At 38.5% G+C, this 21,327-nt stretch overlaps 1 protein-coding gene across 2 annotated transcripts in view; it reads left to right on the plus strand.

Moving 5' to 3' along the window:
• Positions 1 to 21,327, plus strand: part of col5a3a (collagen, type V, alpha 3a) — a 212,692-nt gene that overhangs the window by 174,361 nt on the left and 17,004 nt on the right. For both annotated transcript variants that reach the window (XM_057861461.1, XM_057861463.1), the window contains exons 49-61: positions 4,445 to 4,498; positions 4,570 to 4,623; positions 4,689 to 4,796; positions 4,885 to 4,938; positions 8,542 to 8,595; positions 8,677 to 8,730; positions 8,813 to 8,866; positions 10,338 to 10,445; positions 10,516 to 10,569; positions 10,815 to 10,868; positions 10,931 to 11,038; positions 20,785 to 20,838; positions 20,929 to 20,964. In XM_057861461.1, the coding sequence (XP_057717444.1) occupies positions 4,445 to 4,498; positions 4,570 to 4,623; positions 4,689 to 4,796; positions 4,885 to 4,938; positions 8,542 to 8,595; positions 8,677 to 8,730; positions 8,813 to 8,866; positions 10,338 to 10,445; positions 10,516 to 10,569; positions 10,815 to 10,868; positions 10,931 to 11,038; positions 20,785 to 20,838; positions 20,929 to 20,964 (846 nt within the window). The remainder of the gene's footprint in view (positions 1 to 4,444; positions 4,499 to 4,569; positions 4,624 to 4,688; positions 4,797 to 4,884; positions 4,939 to 8,541; positions 8,596 to 8,676; positions 8,731 to 8,812; positions 8,867 to 10,337; positions 10,446 to 10,515; positions 10,570 to 10,814; positions 10,869 to 10,930; positions 11,039 to 20,784; positions 20,839 to 20,928; positions 20,965 to 21,327) is intronic.

Raw genomic sequence — 21,327 nt, forward strand, 5'->3', positions numbered from 1 at the left:
CGCACCTCTCTCTCTCATCAGTTACACAGTCTGTTCAGGAACTGATTGTCAAAACACAAACGCCACATTAGAACCTGATTCATTACATAAATTTGTTATCATTATTACCTTAATATATTATTATTCGGATTTGTATTTATAATATATTTTCCTATGTGTAATTGTTTTCAGTTATTGTACCTGTGGTATTTATTAAGGATTTAGCGTAAGTTTTTGCATTAACATTAGTTAATGCATTTTTAGACAATAACTAATGTTTTAAGTAACATTACAATAATTAATACAACTGCTTATCTAACATTTATTAATATATTAGTTAAAATGAGTTAATGCATTAGCTAATGCATTAGTGTATAACCAGACAGTAACTAATGGTTTGGTAAAATTAAAAAAATATATAGGCGTATATAGGGTTAGGGTTTAGGGTTAGTTAACTTAGGTTAATACTGTAATAAGTTACCCCCCCCAACCTTTATTACCATTACTGAATGCTTTTTGGACTCTTACTGTAAAGTGTAGCACATGTGTCCCTTAACTAAGAAATTATAAATGCTTAAGTTAACAAAACCTAACCCTAAACCCTAACCCTATATAGGCCTATTTTTTATTTTTTATTTTACTAAACTATTAGTTACTGTCTGGTTATCCATTAACTCATGTTAATTAATATATTAATAAATGTTAGATAAGCAATTATATTAATTATTGTAATGTTACTTAAACATTAGTTATTGTCTTAAAATGCATTAACTAATGCATCAAATCATGTTAATTGATATATTAATAATTGTTAGATAAGGGTTTGAATGAATTATTGTCATGTTACTTAAACATGAGTTATTGTTAAAAAATGCATTAACTAATGTTAATTAAGGGACCCTTATTGTAAAGTGTAGCACATGTGTCCCTTAACTAAGAAATTATAAATGCTTAAGTTAACAAACCCTAACCCTAAACCCTAACCCTTTATAGGCCTATTTATTATTATTTTTATTTTACCAAACTATTAGTTACTGTCTGGTTATGCCTTAACTAAAGCATTAACTAATGCATTAACTCATGTTAATTAATATATTAATAAATGTTAGATAAGCAATTGTATTAATTATTGTAAGGTTACTGAAACATTAGTTATTGTCTTAAAATGCATTAACTAATGCATTAAATCATGTTAATCAATATATTAATAAATGTTATATAAGGGTTTGAATGAATTATTGTCATGTTACTTAAACATGAGTTATTGTCTAAAAATGCATTAACTAATGTTAATTAAGGGACTCTTATTGTAAAGTGTTACCATGTATTCTTATGGAAAAATCCTGCTCGACATTTGACCGTTTCAACATACAAACCAGGTCCTGAAAGACTCGGGTATAACAGGGCAAAGAGTTAACCTAGTATGAGGACATAATCCAACACACAGTTATAGTAACAGCTTCATTAATCATTTACAACTACTTGACTGTAAACCCTGAGAGGCAGTTATATTTACCCAGGTAATGGCTGTCCATCTGCATGTAGTGTCTCAATCTGCTTAATTATTCAGCATTAAAGTGCAGTGAGCCATCAGCCATAAATGGACAAATGTGTTCTAATGTAATACTGCGTGGTTGGGATGGCATGTGAGGTAAAGTGTTGCATTGGTATTTCTTTTCTCAGTTTGTCAAAAGTAGGGTTGTCTAAAGTATGAAAGTATAGATTTCAGTGGGGGATAAAGTGCTCACTTTTTTTTTTTTTTTACTTAAGTAAAAGTACAGACACGGGGCAAAAAAAATTACTCAAGTAACAGTTCAAAAGTTATTGCTTTAGAATTTACTTTACAAGTAAAAGTAAAAGTACTTTCTCCCATGCAAAAATATGAAACAGTGGTATGAAAAAGTATCTGAATCCTTTGGAATTTCTCACATTTCTGCATAAAATCACCATCAAAGAATCTGATCTTTGTCAAAATCACACAGATGTAAAAACAGTATCTGCTTTAACTAAAACCACCCAAACCTTTATAAGTTTTCATATCTTAATGAGGATACTATGCAAACAATGAGAGAAGGGGGAAAAATAAGTAAGTGAAAGCTCTGCCTATGGAGACTTAAAGAGCAATTGAAACCAAATTTTACCAAACATTTTAGTCAGGTGTGTGCCCAATCACTGATGAGTGGTTTAAAGCTGCCCTGCCCACTATAAAACACACACTTGGTAAGAAATGTTTTGATGAGAAGACCTGCGATCAAGGATTGTTGATTTGTTTAAAGCTGGGAAAGGATACAAAACCACCTCTAAAAGTCTGGATGTTCATCAATCGAGAGTCAGAGAAGTTGCCTACGAATGGAGGGAGTTTGGCACTGTTGTTTCTCTCCCAAGGAGTGGCCGTCCACCAAATATGACGAATACTCAGAGAGGTAAAAAAGAACCCTAGCGTGTCTGCTAAAGACTGACAGAAATCACTGGCAGTCTAATATCTCTGTGCACACATCAACTATATGTAAAACTATGGCCAAGAATGGTGTTCATGGGAGGACTCCATGGAGCAAGCCACTGCTGTCTCAATAAAAAAACCATTGTCGCTTGTTTAATATTTGCAAAAAAACTTGGACACTCCACAGACGTTTTGGCAAAATATTTTGTGGACTGATGAAACCAAGGTAAAAACGTCATGTGTGGAGGAAAAATGGAACAGCTCACCAACATCAACATCTCATCCCCATCGTGAAGCATGGTGGAAGGAGCATCATTATTTGGGGCTGTTTTGCTACCTCAGGGCCCGGACATCTTTCAATCATTAATGGAAGAATTAATTCAAAAGTTTATCAGGATGTTTTGCAGGAAAACCTGAGGCCGTCTGCCAGACAGTTGAAGCTAAAAAGAGGATGGATGCTGCAACAAGATAATGGTCCAAAACACAGAAGTAAATCAACTTCAGAATGGTTTCAGAAGAACAAAATACACAATCTGGAATTGCTAAGTCAAAGTCCAGACTTAAACCCCATTGGGATGCTGTGGCATGACCTAAAGACAGTGATTCATGACAGACATCCCAGGAATCTGACTGAACTACAGCCGTTTTTATAGAGAAGAATGGGCCAACATTAGTCCTAATCGATGTGCCAGACTAATGAGCAGCTACAGGAAGCGTCTGGTTAAAATTATTGCTGCCAAAGGGTGGCCCCCCTTCTGTCATTGTTTGCATATTATCATCATTAACATATGAAAACCTATAAATGTTTGGGTGGTTTTAGTTAACCCTTTAACACCTAAGCCTATTTTGGCCTAATTTGTATGCCTTTGATGTTGCCTTTATATTTCAAAGAAAAAATTGTTCACAATGGCTAAGTTGGGTCCCTTTTTTCAGGACACTTTGAACTTCATGTCCAAACTGTTGTTTTCTTCACTGGCCAATTATAATCCACATTTTGGACCCAAAAGACAAAAAAAAAAAATCCCAAAATCTTTTTTCAAAATTTGTAATGTTGATGTCCCACTGACAACCAAACATGCTCGACCAACTGTTTTGAAGCTTGATACTATTTATTCAGCTTGTTAGTATAAACATTCAATAGAAAAAATAAGATTGAATAGTTTTATGTTTGACAATTTAACACAAAAAGCAGGCATGGTCATAGGCGTTTTTGGCCTTTACACATACTATGGTCAAAACAGGTTATATACGTTGCAAAATAGTGAGAAAAAAAATGTATATATATCATCTAACACAAAAAGGGTTTGGAGGATATCTTTTTGTGAAGTTAGGGAAGTTACGTACCGTACCCATCACCTTATCAATGGTATATATGTAAACGCAATCAAGCTTCTCGAACACACATCTATATAAAAATTGAAAAGATTCATAGTGAAGAAAAAAATTAAAAAATATATATATACCATTGACTGGTGTGCACATCAACTTCCGTACTTTCAAATGAGAGCAACCAGCGGCACGTGGGTGACGTAATTACAGCGTGACCACGCTTCAAAGATGATATGCGTAAACATGTCGCATCCGACACGTTCGGTGTTAAAGGGTTAAAGCAGAAACTGTTTTTTTATCTATGTGACATTTGATGGTGATTTTATGCAGAAATGTGAGAAATTACAAAATGTTCAGATACTTTTTCATACCACTGTACATTATTGTTACTTTTGGGCTTTAAAACAATACTGCCTTGCAATCATTTTGCATTGCACATTGCATTGAACTTTTTTGTGAAAAAACTAAAAAAGAAAAACAAATAGATTACAGCATTACAGTAGCATCGATGAAACTCATTTTTGTTGATCAGTGCAAGATATACACCAAGCAAACCTGACATTCCATAATGTTTTGTTTTTTTTGTCACCTGTGAGAACTGCAGTAACAAGGAAATGAAAAAGAGGCAGTTTTTATTGTGACATCAAATATTTTAAAGCTGTCCTTGTTTTTATTTGGTGCTGTTCTGTCTTTCAGGGCCCAGCGGGAATGCCGGGCGGAGTTGGTCAACCTGGGCCTCACGGGGAGAAAGTTAGCATGTCCTTTCAGCAAAAACACAAATCCTTACTCTTTTTATGTCACCAACGCGTTTTCCCTTTTAGGGTGAGGACGGTGAAGCTGGAGACCCGGGGCCCGTTGGCGAGTCTGGAGCTGCTGTGAGTCAATATTTCATTTTCACTTCTATGCTAGCAACTTCTATGACATTACGTCTGATGTTTAGGGTGTAAAAGGGGACATAGGGGAGAAGGGAGACTCTGGAGCACCTGGCTCAGCAGGACCTCCAGGAATTCGAGGGACACCCGGAGAGGACGGACCAAAGGGCAATGTTGTATGTTGAACACATTTCCGTGTATTTGATAAAGTGAATCAATCATTCAGAATGTTTAAGCTAGCAACTAACTAAATTACCTTCCAAGGGCCCTGTTGGATTCCCAGGAGATACTGGACCACCTGGAGAAATTGGTGTTACTGTAAGCAACTAAATTCCCTTTTCAATATACGACTCCAAGCTCATTTCCAATGACGTCAGTAGCTATGGTCGGCTTTGATTCCTGCAATTACTTATGTCATAAATGACCATATCATAGTTATGGTTTTCTTCAGAGGTCCATTTTGCATGTTGACAACCACTGACGGCGCTAGACGGCCAATCCAGTTGGACAGGAGGGACTGGCAGTGTTCAATGATCCCCTCCTAGTCCAAATGGATTGGACGTCTAGCGCCACCAATGTCAGTGAAATTAGGGCTGCCACTAATAGAACTGATAACTACAAGTAGTCCCCGAGTTACAAACAATTTCCTTTCCTACGCTGGCGACTACGGATGGGAATTGATAGGATTTTTACGATTCCGATTCCATTATCGATATTGCTTAACGATTCGATTCTTTATCGATTCTAATTTTGGGAAAAAGAAGAACATTTAGTTTGTTTAATCAGAAGTCACAACCTTACAAACCCGAGGTCAAAAGAGGCCCAAAGCCTTGATGTTAACTGTGGCAATATGTAACTGTGGCAAATAGATAAGAATGTGTAACATTTTACTGAAACATTTTTCTATTGGAATTTTTTTTTTAATCCTCCTTTTTAAAGGACATATGAGCTGATAGCACTCAAAATTAATAATAAAAAAAGATAAATACTGTCAAATTCAACAGAACGGTGCGTAGTGCAAACGTGCAACATTAACAATTCTTTTGCAGAATAATAAGCATGTCTGCTTTTTCAGGTAGGATACGTGATCTTTCTGGACTTATGGTGACTCCAGCAATGGAGAACACCCTCTCAGATGGGGTGGAGAAAGCCTGCACACACAGAAAGTGTTCAGCTAGTCCAGACAGCAGGGGCAGAGTATCTCTTTTGTTGTCCCAAATATTAACAAGTTTATAATTAGGTTGGTGTAATTACATAAGGACGGTTGGATCTAATACAATATAATGGGAATTTTAGCACAGTCCTCCGTTAACTTGGATTTGTTAGCTTCCTAGACATAGGTGGGATACTTGAATTACAGGCGAAAATACGCTGATTGGCTTTTGTCGTCAGGTGCATTTCGGGAAATCATTTGGAACATCCACTTCGGTTAGTTGTAGCAACACAATGCAGAGGTATATACTTTTATGTGAAATCAGTAGTCAGATTGGCACTACGGCCCACCAAATTCAAATTATTCAGAGAAAAAAACACTGATTGGTGGACTGAAATGAGTATTAAAATTGCTAATAAAATTGTTTAGGATTATTTTAGATGCATATATGTCATATTTTTCTAATAGAATATTCGACGAGGAATATGATAGACCCATCAATAAGACTTTTTTTGGAAAAATCACCATTTCTTTAAGTAGTCTCATAATTATTGACCTGGCCTGTGAAAATAACTGCAAACACACTTGGAGATAGCACTCCAGTTTATACCGAGTGATTACTCACTCTTTGATTATTCAAGTAGTCTTACTTTCAGAATTGAGCATGTGGCGCATTTTAAAATTATGTGACGCAATTTGTGCTGCTTGAGTTCTATAAGGGAATCAATAGATAAACAGACAAACTATTCTATGGAATTGGAACGCACAGAACCGGCTCTGTATAGGTCCTGGTCTTCAATTCCCATCCCTACTGGCGACGTAACCCGAATTTGTGCGTAAATCAGAATTAACCCTTTAAGTAACCCTAGATTCCCCCTAAATCTCAAAATAACTATCCAAAAACATGTATTATATATCATTGTGCTGTTATCACCAAGACTTTGGAGCTAAGTCCTAGCTAGACAGCGAGCTAAGCTATAATCTTTTCCCTCCCTCTCTCACTCGGTTGCATGACTTCTTCGTGGGAGCAAATGCGCGCTTCCTCGTGTATGCGCGTCCGCTCTTCTTTGTGTGTGCAAATACGTTCTTCTTTGTGTGTAAATAGTACTACCTGGTCTACGCTTCTCGCGTCAAAATAAAAGCAAGCATCACAAAACAAAAGTCAACATTATAGTCAAATACACCTTTCACCAAAGGGCAGGACAGTCATATTAATAAAATAAAGTAAAAAAAATAGATTATGTGTGTTTAGTTAAAAAAAGGAAACGGGGACAAATATTCTCGGCAACACTTTATTTAAACTTATAAGATTGTCATAAGACTGTCATAATTATGACATAACACTGTCATGAACATTAATGAACGCTTATGACAGATGTCATTAAGAGTCCTAACCCTAATACAATTCTTAGATTCTATTCCAAACCCAGAGACATTTGAAAAAAATTCTTAATGTTTGATCAAAAGTGACATAATTTACTAAATGACACTCATGACATATGTCATAAGCCCTCATTCATATTCATTATAGGTATCATGCAGTGTTATCGTCAACGACGATGACAATGAAAATATTTCGTCAATAAACACTTTTTTCATGACGGTGACGAGACAATAACGAGCTAAAAACATGTTTTGGGAGAATGAAATATAACACGCCGCATGCCAGTTTTCATCTGACAAGAATGAGATGGTAATGCGCCATAGTTTCCGTTGCATGTTCACAATGTGTGACATTTTATGTGTAGTTAGCCTGGATCTTAGCAATACCTGGTTGTGTTACTCATGACGTGCTGCCCCCCCCCCCCTTCCCGACTCATCAGGCTTGCACACACGGTAAGATTTGTTTTCTCAACTAGAGAGAATATGCAATGTTACTTTAGTCTTTAAACTGCTTCGCTGAGTGATCATCACAGACTAAATGTAAATTGTAGCGTTAGCATTGCATTCACGTTAGCAACAGGCGACTAATGACTCTCAGGCAACTTTTTTTACATACAGTTCATGGTACCAGGTTGCTATAATTAATTGAAAATAATAATAAATAATATATACAAATAAATAATACTGTATTCCTGCTAAGTGTGTATAATCACTAAGTTGGCATTGTCTTTGTAGACGCTACAATGTGTGCTCGTCCGTCAAACAAAATAGTTGGAAAGCTTTATGTTTTCTTTATTTTTGGAGTATATTTTTAACTTTAGTTTAAAGACGAAAACATTTTTGTGAACATCGACAAAAATTCTATAAACACAAACACATTTTGAGATGACTAAAATATGACCAAGACTAATAAGATGGCTAAGATGAAGAAAAAAACTAAAAGGGCTGCCAAAAACAACTCTGGTATCATGTCATTGTTATGACAGTCTTATGACACTGAGTTAAAAAAAAAAAAAAAAAAAAAAAAAAAACTCTTCCATTTACAGTTTTTAAATTTAATTAAACAACATATTCTCTTCCAATTTATGTATATTTGTTTTTTTTTTCCAAAATGGCTTGAAATAGTAAACATTCTCTATTTTTTTCACTTTTAAATAAAAAAGAAAAAAGCAGTAAATATTATTTTTAAATATACTTATCTTAAATGAAAAAAAAAAGTCAAAAAGTTAACAGAAATTTTAAAGAAATGTAATTTTAGCGTGAAACATGAAGTCGATACACTCAGTTTATTTTAGCTGGCTGCACAAAAGTGGCAGGCAGGATCTTGCCCACAGCCTGTCAGTCTGACTCCTTGTCATTTCTCACATGTATGTCCTATAATTCAGGGAAAAGATGGTGGACCTGGACCTAAAGGTGATGATGGAGAAACAGGCAAAGCGGTGAGGCTTTTTGGGTTTCTTGTGCGAATGTGTAACTTGAATCTGCATCAACCTTTTTTTGAATCAAATTACCATCTGCAGGGGGCTCCAGGTGCCTCCGGAGAGCCAGGTCCTCCAGGACCTCCCGGCCGAAGGGTGACCTTAACGTTTTGCGTGCATTTGCATGTGTTTGAAAAGTCTCTTTCCCATTAACATACTATTAAATTCCCCCCTTCAGGGTCATGTAGGCACTGCAGGTCTCGAAGGAAAGCAAGGAATGAAAGGAGACAAGGTGAGCGTGACGGCCTCAAGCTTGGTAGTAAATATTCGGGCTGCATCTAATGATTATTTTCATAATAAATAAATTAGACGACTAATTAAAAGATGAATCGATTAATAGGATAAATATCACTTTTTTCAAGTAACTACACAATTTTGTTTTGTCTCTATTGTGACTTACAACATGCTGTTATAATAAATGAGTCTTTATCAAAGTTGTTCATATATACAATCCAAATCCAATTTCAAAGCACACTCTCTTGTATGACAATTTACAGTTTGAATGGGAGTTTGTGTTGAAAGGAGACTCCAAGCTGTTATATGAATGAGGTTTCTTTATAAAACTTACTATCTAACAATAACTCAAGTGTGAAAATGCTCCTCCAAAACACAATATAAACTGACACTTAAGACATGGAATAACATAATCGCTAACTAACTTATATTTTTGATTCTGCAAGCCAACCTGAATGTAGCAGTGAACTCTCTCTCTCTGGCTTTAATCACTGGCGCGCGCTCGCAGCCTCACATTACACACAAAGACCCCAACAGGACTGCTCATAGCCACTGGCAAAAATCGGTTATCAAATTCCTTGACAACTAATTTATTAACCGATTTTTTTAGTTGGTGCAGCCTTAGTCAATATACCGTAATTTTTGGACTATAAGCCGCTGCTTTTTTCCCCTCATTTTGAATCCAGTGCGGTCTATTTGTTGATTTGGATTAATAGGTAACACTTTATTTGACAGCAGCGTCATAAGACTGCCAGAAGATTGTCATAATTATGACATGACACTATCATGGGCATAAATGAATGCTTATGACAATCAAATCAATCAAAATTATTTCTATAGCCCTTTACAAAAATATGTCATAAGCATTCATTAATGCTCATGACTGTGTTATTTCATAATTATGATAGTCTTATCTCTTTGCACTACTGTCAACAAAAACTGTTGCCAAATACCGTAATTAGCAATTAATGAAACAACTGGAACAGTAATTGAAGAAATAATTTGCGCAGAACATGAATTTTGATTGTTATTTACATCTGTAACGCTGCAATGCATGCTAGGAGGCATGTTGGACGACAACAGTGTTGACAGCAGGTGGCAGCAGTTGTTGACTGTCTCCCCCAAGGAAGCAGTGATGGCTAAATGAAGCTTCTTAATTAGTGAATTAGTGAAGCTTCTTGATTAGTGAATTAAATAATATCATGGCGATTCATTTGGTCATATGACAGTCTTTTGATGCGGCTGTCAAAAAAGTGTTACCAGTTAATATAATATAGTGTAAATATCCAAAAATACATACAGAGCTATACACAATACACAGCTGCGCCTTATAGTCCAGTGCGCTTATCTATGAACAAATGCCAATTTCATGTCAAATTTGGTGGGTGGTGGCTTATAAGTCAGGGTTGCCTTACAGTCCGAAAATTATGGTATTTTCATTTTTTTGACGAGTCTCATTTTCTTGGTAGGGAACGATGGGTAACCAGGGCCCAGTGGGTAAGACGGGCCCTGTGGGGCCGCAAGGCCATCCGGGGAAGTCTGGTCCAGATGGACTTTACGGCATCCCAGGCCCTGCGGTCAGTATGCAACATTTGGATCCATGAGGAAACTATTTTGTAACCATGCATTTATTTCTTTCATCACAAGGGTGAGCAAGGGTTAACTGGTCCACAAGGGCAAGCTGGACCACCTGGACCTATGGTGAGCTCCTACAATTTAATCAGTTCCCTTATTTTTAATCCTTTATAGCGCACTCATTGGCGGCCATTGATACCGGTACATGTCCAATCCTTTTTGATTGGGAGGGGCGAATAAACAAAGGTTCAGTCAATGGCAGCCAATGAGCTAAGTAGGTGCTAGCTAAGGATTTAAAAAAAGTCAATTTGTGCATGAACATGTCCGGATAACTGAAGTTGCAAACTAACATGTCCGGTATTTGTTAACAGGGACCACCGGGACTTCTGGGATTGAAGGGGGACCCTGGAATAGATGGAGAAAAAGTAAAAGTGCTAGTAAAACCTATGTCGAGAGAGACAAAGTTTAACCATGTGTCTGCCTGCAGGGTCACGGTGGGTTGCTTGGCCTTGTAGGCCCACCAGGAGAACCTGGCGAGAAGGGTGACAGGGGCCTGCCTGGCACTGATGGGGCACATGGGCCTAAAGGAGATGAGGTATAAAGGGTTGGAATATTGAACATATAGGGTGCCCTGAGATATGAGCAGAGGTGTGTTTGAGAAAAATATGCGTCTGAGTAGTTTTACCACACCAATCTTTATACTTTTACTTGAGTAGATGTGTGAAGAAAGACTACTCTTGCTCTGCTACACTAGAGCCGTTAATTTTTCCCTTTTTATTCTAAGTACATTAGATTGAGTTTATTTTTGCCGTAGATGCTCACAGTGACTGTACCAGTTTTACTAATGAGACGTAGCAACAACAATCAGATGACTCAATTATACCAATCAGACGTAATAGTGCAGTCAAACAACAGCCTGCAGTCACAAGTCACCTATTGGGTCCTATGATAACACCGGTGTGTTCAATCATGTAGTGTCTTAAAAGCACCGTAAAAAATAAAATACTTCACATAGAGGACTGCTGCCAACAAACTCTCTTCCAGTTTTTACTTAGCACCGACAGACCACGGAAAACGGAGATATGTTATAATTTGATGGTAGAAGATAAATTAATCCATGCATGATAAACTCTTCCGCATGAGACGACAAGGCTCTGTTGTAGAGTTGTCCCTGGTGACCTCATTTACACTGCTGGCCAAAAGTATTGGTACTCCTGCAATTCTGTCAGATATTGCTCAATTTCTCCCAGAAAATCATTGCAATTACAAATACTTTCGTAGTAATATCTTCATTTATCTTTCTTGCAATGAAAAAAAAACAGAAGAGAATGAAAAACAAAAAGGAAATCGTTATCATTTTACACAAAACTCCAAAAATGGGCCGGACAAAAGTATTCGCACCCTCAGCCTATTACTTCTCAGAACAACCTTTAGACAAAATAACCGCGAACAACCGCCTGCGGTATCCAGCAATGAGTTTCTTACAATGCTCTGCTGGAATTTTAGTTCTTCTTTGGCCAACTGCTCCAGGTCCCTGAGATTTGAAGGGTGCCTTCTCCAAACTGCCATTTTCAGATCTCTCCACAGGTGTCCTATGGGAATCAGGTCTGAACTCATTGCTGGCCACTTTAGAAGTCTCCGGTGCTATCTCTCAAACCATTTTCTAGTGCTTTTTGAAGTGAACGACCCATGACTTCAAAGGGAGACCCAGCTTTCTCACACTGGGCCCTACATGATGCTGCAAAACTTGTTGTAGTCTTCAAACTTCATAATGCCATGCACACGGTCAAGCAGTCCAGTGCCAGAGGGAGCAAAGCAACCCCAAAACATCAGGGACCCTGTAAACTCTATGTTTATGCCTTTTCCCAAAAAGCTCTACTTTTGTCTCATCTGACCAGAGAACATTCTTCCAAAACGTTTTTGGTTTTCTCAGATAAGTTTTGGCAAACTCCAGCCTGGCTTTTTTATGTCTCTAGGTCAGAAGTGGGGTCTTCCTGGGTATCCTACCATAGAGTCCCTTTTCATTCAGACGCCGACGGATAGTACGGGTTGACACTGTTGTACCCTAGGACTGCAGGACAGCTTAAACTTGTATGTTAGTCAATGTTCTTTATCCACCATCCATATAATCTTTCGTTGAACTCTCTCGTCAATTTTTTATATCCGTCCACATCTAGGGAGGTTAGCTACAGTGCCATGGGCTTTACACTTATTGATGACACTGCGCACGGTAGACACAGGAACATTCAGGTCTTTGGAGATGGACTTGTAGCCTTGAGATTACCCATGCTTCCTTAAAATATTGCTTCTAACTCAGACAGTTCTTTGGTCTTTCTTTTCTCCATGCTCAATGTGGTACACACAAGGACATAGAACAGAGGTTAAGTCAACTTTAATCCATTTTAACTGGCAGCAAGTGTTATTTAGTTAGCAACAGGTGCTGTTAATTACACAAATTAGAGAAGCATCACGATTTTTCAGAGGGTGCCAATACTTTTGTACGGGCCATTTTTGGAATTTTATGTGAAATGATAATGATTTTTTTTTCCCATTCTCTTTTGTGTTTTTCTATTGCAAGCAAAATAAATGAAGATATTGCTACCAAAGCATTTGTAATTGCAATCATTTTCTGGGAGAAACTGAGCATTAGCTGACAGAATTGCAGGGGTGCCAATACTTTTGGCCAGCAGTTTAAATACAGATCATAATAATTATAATAATGTAACGAATCGGGTTGTAATGTGGCGGTTGTGTTTTGCATGTTGTTCCTGAACGCACCATGTGACTGACGAGAGAGTGCGGGAGGTGCGGAGGATTGGGGAGTTTTTACTTTCTCTTTTCATCTTGTTGTTGGCGTCGGCTACTGCGGAAAGGAACCGTGTTGTCTTGCACAAGTTGTGAAATAAATGATTAAACAAAGATGGCGACTTCCTTGCCGATGCTACAATAATAATGATAATAAATCGGAAATAAAAAAACATTTTTATTGTCACCTTAACTTATTAAGACTGGCGAATGGAGGTCAGAGGTGACCGCCACATTGTTGAGCCAGTTCCCTCACACGCACAGCATGCTTATATTTTATATCATTTCCATCTTAATTTCAATGGTATGAATCACCTTTTCCCTTTTTTCACCACCTTCACTAACCTTCTTGGGACCAGTGTTTTTCATCTTGCTTTAAAAAAGTAATTAGTTACTCAGAAAGGTTACTGAGTTTACTTTTCATGCTATACAAGTTGTTTCATTATATATTCTATAACATCTTTCACATCAAAGATGTTTATATTAACTGTCTGAAGAATAAAAACACTATATACACTATTTTAGAACATTTGATATTTATTTAGAACAAATATATTAGTCTTTTAAGAAAACACAAATGTAAACCGACCATTAACCGTTGCAAATCTCAAACTGCATGTCAGGCCTACTGCACGATAGGCATAACACTATCCTTAAATATTCAGTGAAGCAACAATATTGAAAATGTTTCAAGTACAAAAATCAATATCCAAAAACGTAAACTTGGGTAAAAGGACTCCTCTGTCAATTTGGTCGACATTGGTATTGTCGAATTGATGTCCAAAGCGCTACTGAGCATGTACTTGGCAACCACAACCCCCAAGGGTTATCAAAGGTCAAATGTCCGTCGAGTTGGTCTACCATTTTGACTACGTCATCGTTGCTGTTGTTGTTGCTGCGGGTAACATTTTTATGCTATATTGATTTAAAGTGCCTTTTGACCACTAATCCTATTAAAATGCTAATCATAGTAGAATATTATTTGTAGTATTATATAAGCCTGCTAAAATATGTTACTTCTAGTAAAAGTCTCATTTAAAGGACATTATAAGCCTGTTGAAATAGACTATACCTATGCTACTGCAAAATTATTTATAAGACGTTATATGCCTGATAAACTGTCCTACTACTACCCATAATCTTATTTGTGTTTCGACAGTGGAAGTATCCAATATACATGTGTCAAAACTAGGGCTGTCAAAATTATCGGGTTAACGGGCGGTAATTAATTTTTTAAATTAATCACGTTAAAATATTTGACGCAATTAACGCACATGCCCCGCTCAAACAGATTAAAATGACAGTACAGTGTAATGTCCGCTTGTTACTTGGTGTTTGGTGCCCTCTGCTGGTGCTTGGTTCCAACTGATTTTATGGGTTAGTACCATGAGTGAGCATGGCGTAATTATTGACATCAACAATGGCGAGCTACTAGTTTATTTTTTGATTGAAAATTTTAAAAAATTTTAATAGAACAAAAACATTAAGAGGGGTTTTAATACAAAATTTCTATAACTTGTACTAACATTTATCTTTTAAGAACTACGAGTCTTTCTATCCGTGGATCGCTTTAAGAGAATTTTAATCATGTTAATGCCATCTTGTTGATTTATTGTTATAATGAACAAATACAGTACTTATGTACCGTTTGTTAAATGTATAAATCCGTCTTGTGTCTTATCTTTCCATTCCAACAATAATTAACAGAAAAATATGGCATGTTTTATAGATGGTTTTAATTGTGATTAATTACGATTAATTAATTTTTAAGCTATAATTAACTCGATTAAAAATTTTAATCGTTTGACAGCCCTAGTCAAAACGTAACATAGCGGGGTTGCTGCGGCGTCTTAAAAAGTCTTAAAAGCATTGAATTTATGAATTGGGAAATAATACAGGGTGACCCAAAAAAAACGGGCCCCAACTCTAATTAGGCCCCGTTTCTTAGTGTTTTGTCCGAATGAAATGAAACATTGGTCATAACTAGTTTATTATATTCAAAACATCACATCAAAACACTAGGGTCTTTGGCCTTTTTTTCTCCGTTCTACAGCATATGTTCTAGATGGCCTCCATTTAGCTCCATGCATTTCTTGAGGCGCAGCACAAAGTTGTCCATGACGTTCTTACAGACTGAATTGGTAATGGCTCTCATCTCCTCCCTGATGGCTTTTTTGAGTTCCGTGATGATTCTGGGTTTCCCTGCGTAGACTCTGTCCTTAAGATAGCCCCAAAGAAAAAAATCTGGGGGGCTTAGGTCCGAGCTATGGGGTGCCCACTCAAAATCAGTCTTGAGACTGATCACTCGGCCTCCGAAGTTCTCTTTCAGCCAATCTCGGGACAGGTTTGAGGTGTGAGAACTTGCTCCGTCTTGCTGGAACCAGAACTTGCTCATGAGCGACGGGTAGATGGTCTGGAGCTCATTCTTGAAGGTTTTGAGGACCTCCACATACCGCTCCTTGGTGACTGTCACTGCTGCGCCAGATTCTTTGATGAAGATTGGTCCAATGATGCCTCTGGCCGAGATTGCAGCCCACACCGTGCACTTAGGAGAGTGCAGGGGCTTGGTGGCTACTTCATTAGATGAAGCCCACTTCCATCTTGATGGAAAGGCGAACTCCAAGACAAATGTCTTCTGGGGGTCCTCCAGACCCACTGAAGTAGCGGCTCAAGAAATGCATGGAGCTAAATGGAGGCCATCTAGAACATATGCTGTAGAACGGAGGAAAAAAGGTCAAAGACCCTAGTGTTTTGATGTGATGTTTTGAATATAATAAACTAGTTTTGACCAAAGTTTCATTTCATTTGGACAAAACACTAAGAAACGGGGCCTAATTAGAGTTAGGGCCTGTTTTTTTGGGGTCACCCTGTATCCTAAAAAGTTTTGAAAAAGTATGGAATCTTCATATCTGGGTCTTAAAATGTATGATGTATAACTTCTCACTTCTCCTCAAAAGTGTCATTTGTCATTTTCATTAAATAACATAGCCTAAATAAATAAACGGGGCGGAGGAGCCAATCATTGAGAACGCAACGCAGCCAAGGGTCAAAATCGTCGATTGTAAGCACTGATGGATTATGGGATATTGTGTAGCTCTTTTGACTAACCAAAGTCAAAACAGCGTTGGGTCACTGAAAGATGACTACAAATATGGCTGCTTCTTCAGTTTGGTGTGCTGTGCGACCAGCTGAAAAACATTACTATTAATATACAGATCGATCTCACTCCCACTTCTGCATGCTCCCATTGAGAAAACAATCCTTTAGCCTCTGGCTCAAATCAGTGGATAGCAGTGTGTTCGAGGGTTTTTGCATCTTATGCAAAAATAATTTTAAAAAAACAGCTGGGTACAATGGGCATGAAGACGCTTGACTCCCATGCTAAATCGACAAGCACATAACCTCCATGAGAGGGAAGAAACAAACTCCCTCCATTGCTTGCGTTTTTCAATATGCCTGTTTTAGCCAGTCAGCTGCTCACGTGCTTGAAGAGACAGAAGCTAAAGCCAGCCAGCAACCTGCTAATGTAAGCGATCCGACAGCAGCTAACACTAGCCAGCTAGCTGCTAGTGCTGCTGGCCCCCTGCATCCCACCCCAGCTTCGATTGCTAGTGGATTTGCGAGAGTGGATCCACGCACATCGTTTGGGTCCACAGCAACCATGAAAGCAGAGGTGTTGTGGTTGCCCAAGAGTTTAAATGACGCTCGTCACGCTAAATGCTAATGCGAATGCCTCTACTTGGCCTGTAGAGTAGAAGTAGAGGTAGTGTTCGATGGGACAGCTTGCATCGATAGTCCCCACCTTTGAGTTAAGCTGCTGTCCTCAACGTGGAATTTGCTTCAACAAGGGAGCGCAAATTGACAGAGCGCCGGTATTGAACAGGGCACGATCAGCCCTCCTAGCCAATTGTCATCGCTTTTGCAAGGGCGTCAGCACCCCGTTCCTTTTTCCTCCCTCCTGCTCTGCTCTATCCAGGCAGAAGTCAGCTAATATGTGACAAAATCAACTGTCGACAACTCCGCTTCATTCAATCAAATTGTAGTAACACGCCCCTTCACATCCTCACTAGCGGTAACGTCATTGCAAAGATGGGAAAAGTAATTAATTAGATTACTCACAACTGAAAAAAATAACACCGTTAGAAATCACAGTGGCATGATTTTTTAACAATTTATTTGGATTATACTGCTGCAAATAAGTATTTGAACACCTGAGAAAATCAATGTTAATATTTGGTACAGTAGCCTTTGTTTACAATTACAGAGGTCAAAGGTTACTTTTCACCAGGTTTGCACAGCGATTAGAGAAGGGATTTTGCACCACTGCTCCACAAAGATCTTCTCTAGATCAATCAGGTTTCTGGGCTGTCACTGAGAAACAGAGTTTGAGCTTTCTAAAAAGATTTTCAATTGGTTTAGGTCTGGAGACTGGCTAGGCCACTCCAGAACATTGATATCCTTTTTACAAAGCCACTCCTTGGTTTTTCTGGCTGTCTGCTTCGGGCCGTTGTCATGTCGGAAGACCTGGTCACAACCAATTTCTAATGCTCGTAACTGAGGAAAGATTATTCCCCAAAATCTCACAATACATGGTAATCCCCTCCTTAATACAGTGCAGTTGTCCAGTCCCATGTTCAGAAAAACACTCCCAAAGCATGATGCCATCACCCCCATGCTTCACAGTAGGAATGGTGTTCTTGTTCTTCATCCAAACACTATCAGTGGAATTAAGACCAACAACTTCCCTTTTGATCTCAAATGACCAAATGACTTTTTCCCATGACTCCTCATACAGTGCCTTGCAAAAGTATTCGGCCCCCTTGAATCTTGCAACCTTTCGCCACATTTCAGGCTTCAAACATAAAGATATGAAATTTAATTTTTTTGTCAAGAATCAACAACAAGTGGGACACAATCGTGAAGTGGAACAACATTTATTGGATAATTTAAACTTTTTTAACAAATAAAAAACTGAAAAGTGGGGCGTGCAATATTATTCGGCCCCTTTACTTTCAGTGCAGCAAACTCACTCCAGAAGTTCAGTGAGAATCTCTGAATGATCCAATGTTGTCCTAAATGACCGATGATGATAAATAGAATCCACCGTTGTGTAATCAAGTCTCCGTATAAATGCACCTGCTCTGTGATAGTCTCAGGGTTCTGTTTAAAGTGCAAAGAGCATTATGAAAACCAAGGAACACACCAGGCAGGTCCGAGATACTGTTGTGGAGAAGTTTAAAGCCGGATTTGGATACAAAAAGATTTCCCAAGCTTTAAACATCTCAAGGAGCACTGTACAAGCCATCATATTGAAATGGAAGGAGCATCAGACCACTGCAAATCTACCAAGACCCGGCCGTCCTTCCATACTTTCTTCTCAAACAAGGAGAAAACTGATCAGAGATGCAGCCAAGAGGCCCATGATCACTCTGGATGAACTGCAGAGATCTACAGCTGAGGTGGGAGAGTCTGTCCATAGGACAACAATCAGTCGTACACTGCACAAATCTGGCCTTTATGGAAGAGTGGCAAGAAGAAAGCCATTTCTCAAAGATATCCATAAAAAGTCTCGTTTAAAGTTTGCCACAAGCCACCTGGGAGACACACCAAACATGTGGAAGAAGGTGCTCTGGTCAGATAAAAACCAAAATTGAACTTTTTGGCCACAATGCAAAACGATATGTTTGGCGTAAAAGCAACACAGCTCATCACCCTGAACACACCATCCCCACTGTCAAACATGGTGGTGGCAGCATCATGGTTCTGGCCTGCTTTTCTTCAGCAGGGACAGGGAAGATGGTTAAAATTGACGGGAAGATGGATGCAGCCAAATACAGGAACATTCTGGAAGAAAACCTGTTGGTATCTGCACAAGACCTGAGACTGGGACGGAGATTTATCTTCCAACAGGACAATGATCCAAAACATAAAGCCAAATCTACAATGGAATGGTTCAAAAATAAACGTATCCAGGTGTTAGAATGGCCAAGTCAAAGTCCAGACCTGAATCCAATCGAGAATCTCTGGAAAGAGCTGAAGACTGCTGTTCACAAACACTCTCCATCCAACCTCACTGAGCTCGAGCTGTTTTGCAAGGAAGAATGGGCAAGAATGTCAGTCTCTCGATGTGCAAAACTGATAGAAACATACCCCAAGCGACTTGCAGCTGTAATTGGAGCAAAAGGTGGCGCTACAAAGTATTAACGCAAGGGGGCCGAATAATATTGCACGCCCCACTTTTCAGTTTTTTATTTGTTAAAAAAGTTTAAATTATCCAATAAATTTTGTTCCAATTCACGACTGTGTCCCACTTGTTGTTGATTCTTGACAAAAAATTAAAATTTTATATCTTTATGTATGAAGCCTGAAATGTGGCGAAAGGTTGCAAGGTTCAAAGGGGCCGAATACTTTTGCAAGGCACTGTAGATCATTCAGATTGTCATTGGCAAACTTAAGACGGGCCTGGACATGTGCTGGTTGAAGAAGGGCGAACCTTCCGTGCCATGCATGATTTTAAACCATGACGTCTTAGTGTATTACCAAAAGTAACCTTAGAAATAGTGGTCCCAGCTCCTTTCAGATTCTATTGTGTAGTTATCTGCTGATTCATCACCATTCTTAGGATCATTGAGAACCTACGAGGTTGATCTTGCAAGGAGCCCCAGTCCGAGGGAGATTGACAGTCATGTTTGGCTTCTTCCATTTTCTAAGAATTGCTCCAATCATATTACACCAAGCTGCTTGGCAATTGCCCCGTAACCCTTTCCAGCCTTGTAGAGGGCTACAATTCTGTCTTTGGACAGCTTTTAGTCTTGACCATGTTAGTAATTGGAGTCTTCCTGAGATTATGGGGTGCACAGGTGTTTATATGCAGCTAACCACCTCACACATGTCAAAATGTCAGACTCAAAAAGTCCACCTCCACTCTACTTATTTTGGAGAATAAATGGAGTGGAGTTGGACTTTTTAAATGTGAGTAACAGGTTTCTGAGGGCTCAAAATTGTAGCTAATAGACAGGTGTTCAAATAATTATTTGCAGCAGTATAATACAAATAAATTGTTTAAAAAATTCATAGAGTTATTTCTGGATTTTTTTCATTTAGATTGTCTCGGACAGTGGACAAGCACCTACAATGAAATTTACAAACACGCCAGTCATTTCAAAGTGGGAGAACTTGCAAAATCACAGGGTGTTCGAGGGTCCTCACTGTATACCCTGACAAATGATGAGTGAAATTTTACATCGAATGTCAAACGGATCGTATATCGAGGTACCACTGTTGTTCTGTTTTTTCCCCGATTAACTCATGCCTCTCTGTCACTTTCAATGGATTGGACTTCTACTAGTGACAAAATCATTTTAATTCATAGCAGAAGGATGATTGGACGCTGTATAAGTGGACATCTATCATCGTCAATGGCACTAATAGAGATTCAGATTCAGAGTCATTGACATTTGTCATTGTCAAGATAACAACGGAATTCAGATAGAGGTCATTAAAGTCACCTAAAAACTACATTATCATCCTATTTAGGGTGTGACTGGCCCACCTGGTCCAACCGGACCACCAGGACCACCTGGTCTTTCAGTAAGTTACAGTTACTATTTCACCTGCATCTGTGCACTAAATGGTCAACTTCGATGCCACAATATCTTTCTGTATCATCTGTCTTTTCAGGGTGCCGGTGGAGAAAAAGGATCCAAGGGCAACACGGTGAGTCAAAAATACACCTTTCAGCTTTTTCATGGTCCTTTATGTTCAAACAGAGAAAGTGAGTATCATGTGATTTGTCCATTGGGTCCCTTATAATAGGATTTGTGTCTGATGTTTTTTTTTTTAAATCTGCTACACTGAGGCCCAAAAAAAAAAGCACTTACAACTGACTGCAGATGCACACAGCTGCATAATCCTGTTAAGTCACAGCCATATGTTCCTGGAAAAAGAGGAGTGTTATACATGCTTTATATGGCAATCATTTAACTCACAGGCTGCCATTGACGGCGCAAGATGTCTCATGCCGTCAATGGCACTGAAAGATGAGCATTCACAGCTAGTACTCCCAAATGAAATGAATTG

This window comes from Corythoichthys intestinalis, chromosome 16 (assembly GCF_030265065.1).
Source record: "Corythoichthys intestinalis isolate RoL2023-P3 chromosome 16, ASM3026506v1, whole genome shotgun sequence".
Taxonomy (NCBI): Eukaryota; Metazoa; Chordata; class Actinopteri; order Syngnathiformes; family Syngnathidae; genus Corythoichthys; species Corythoichthys intestinalis.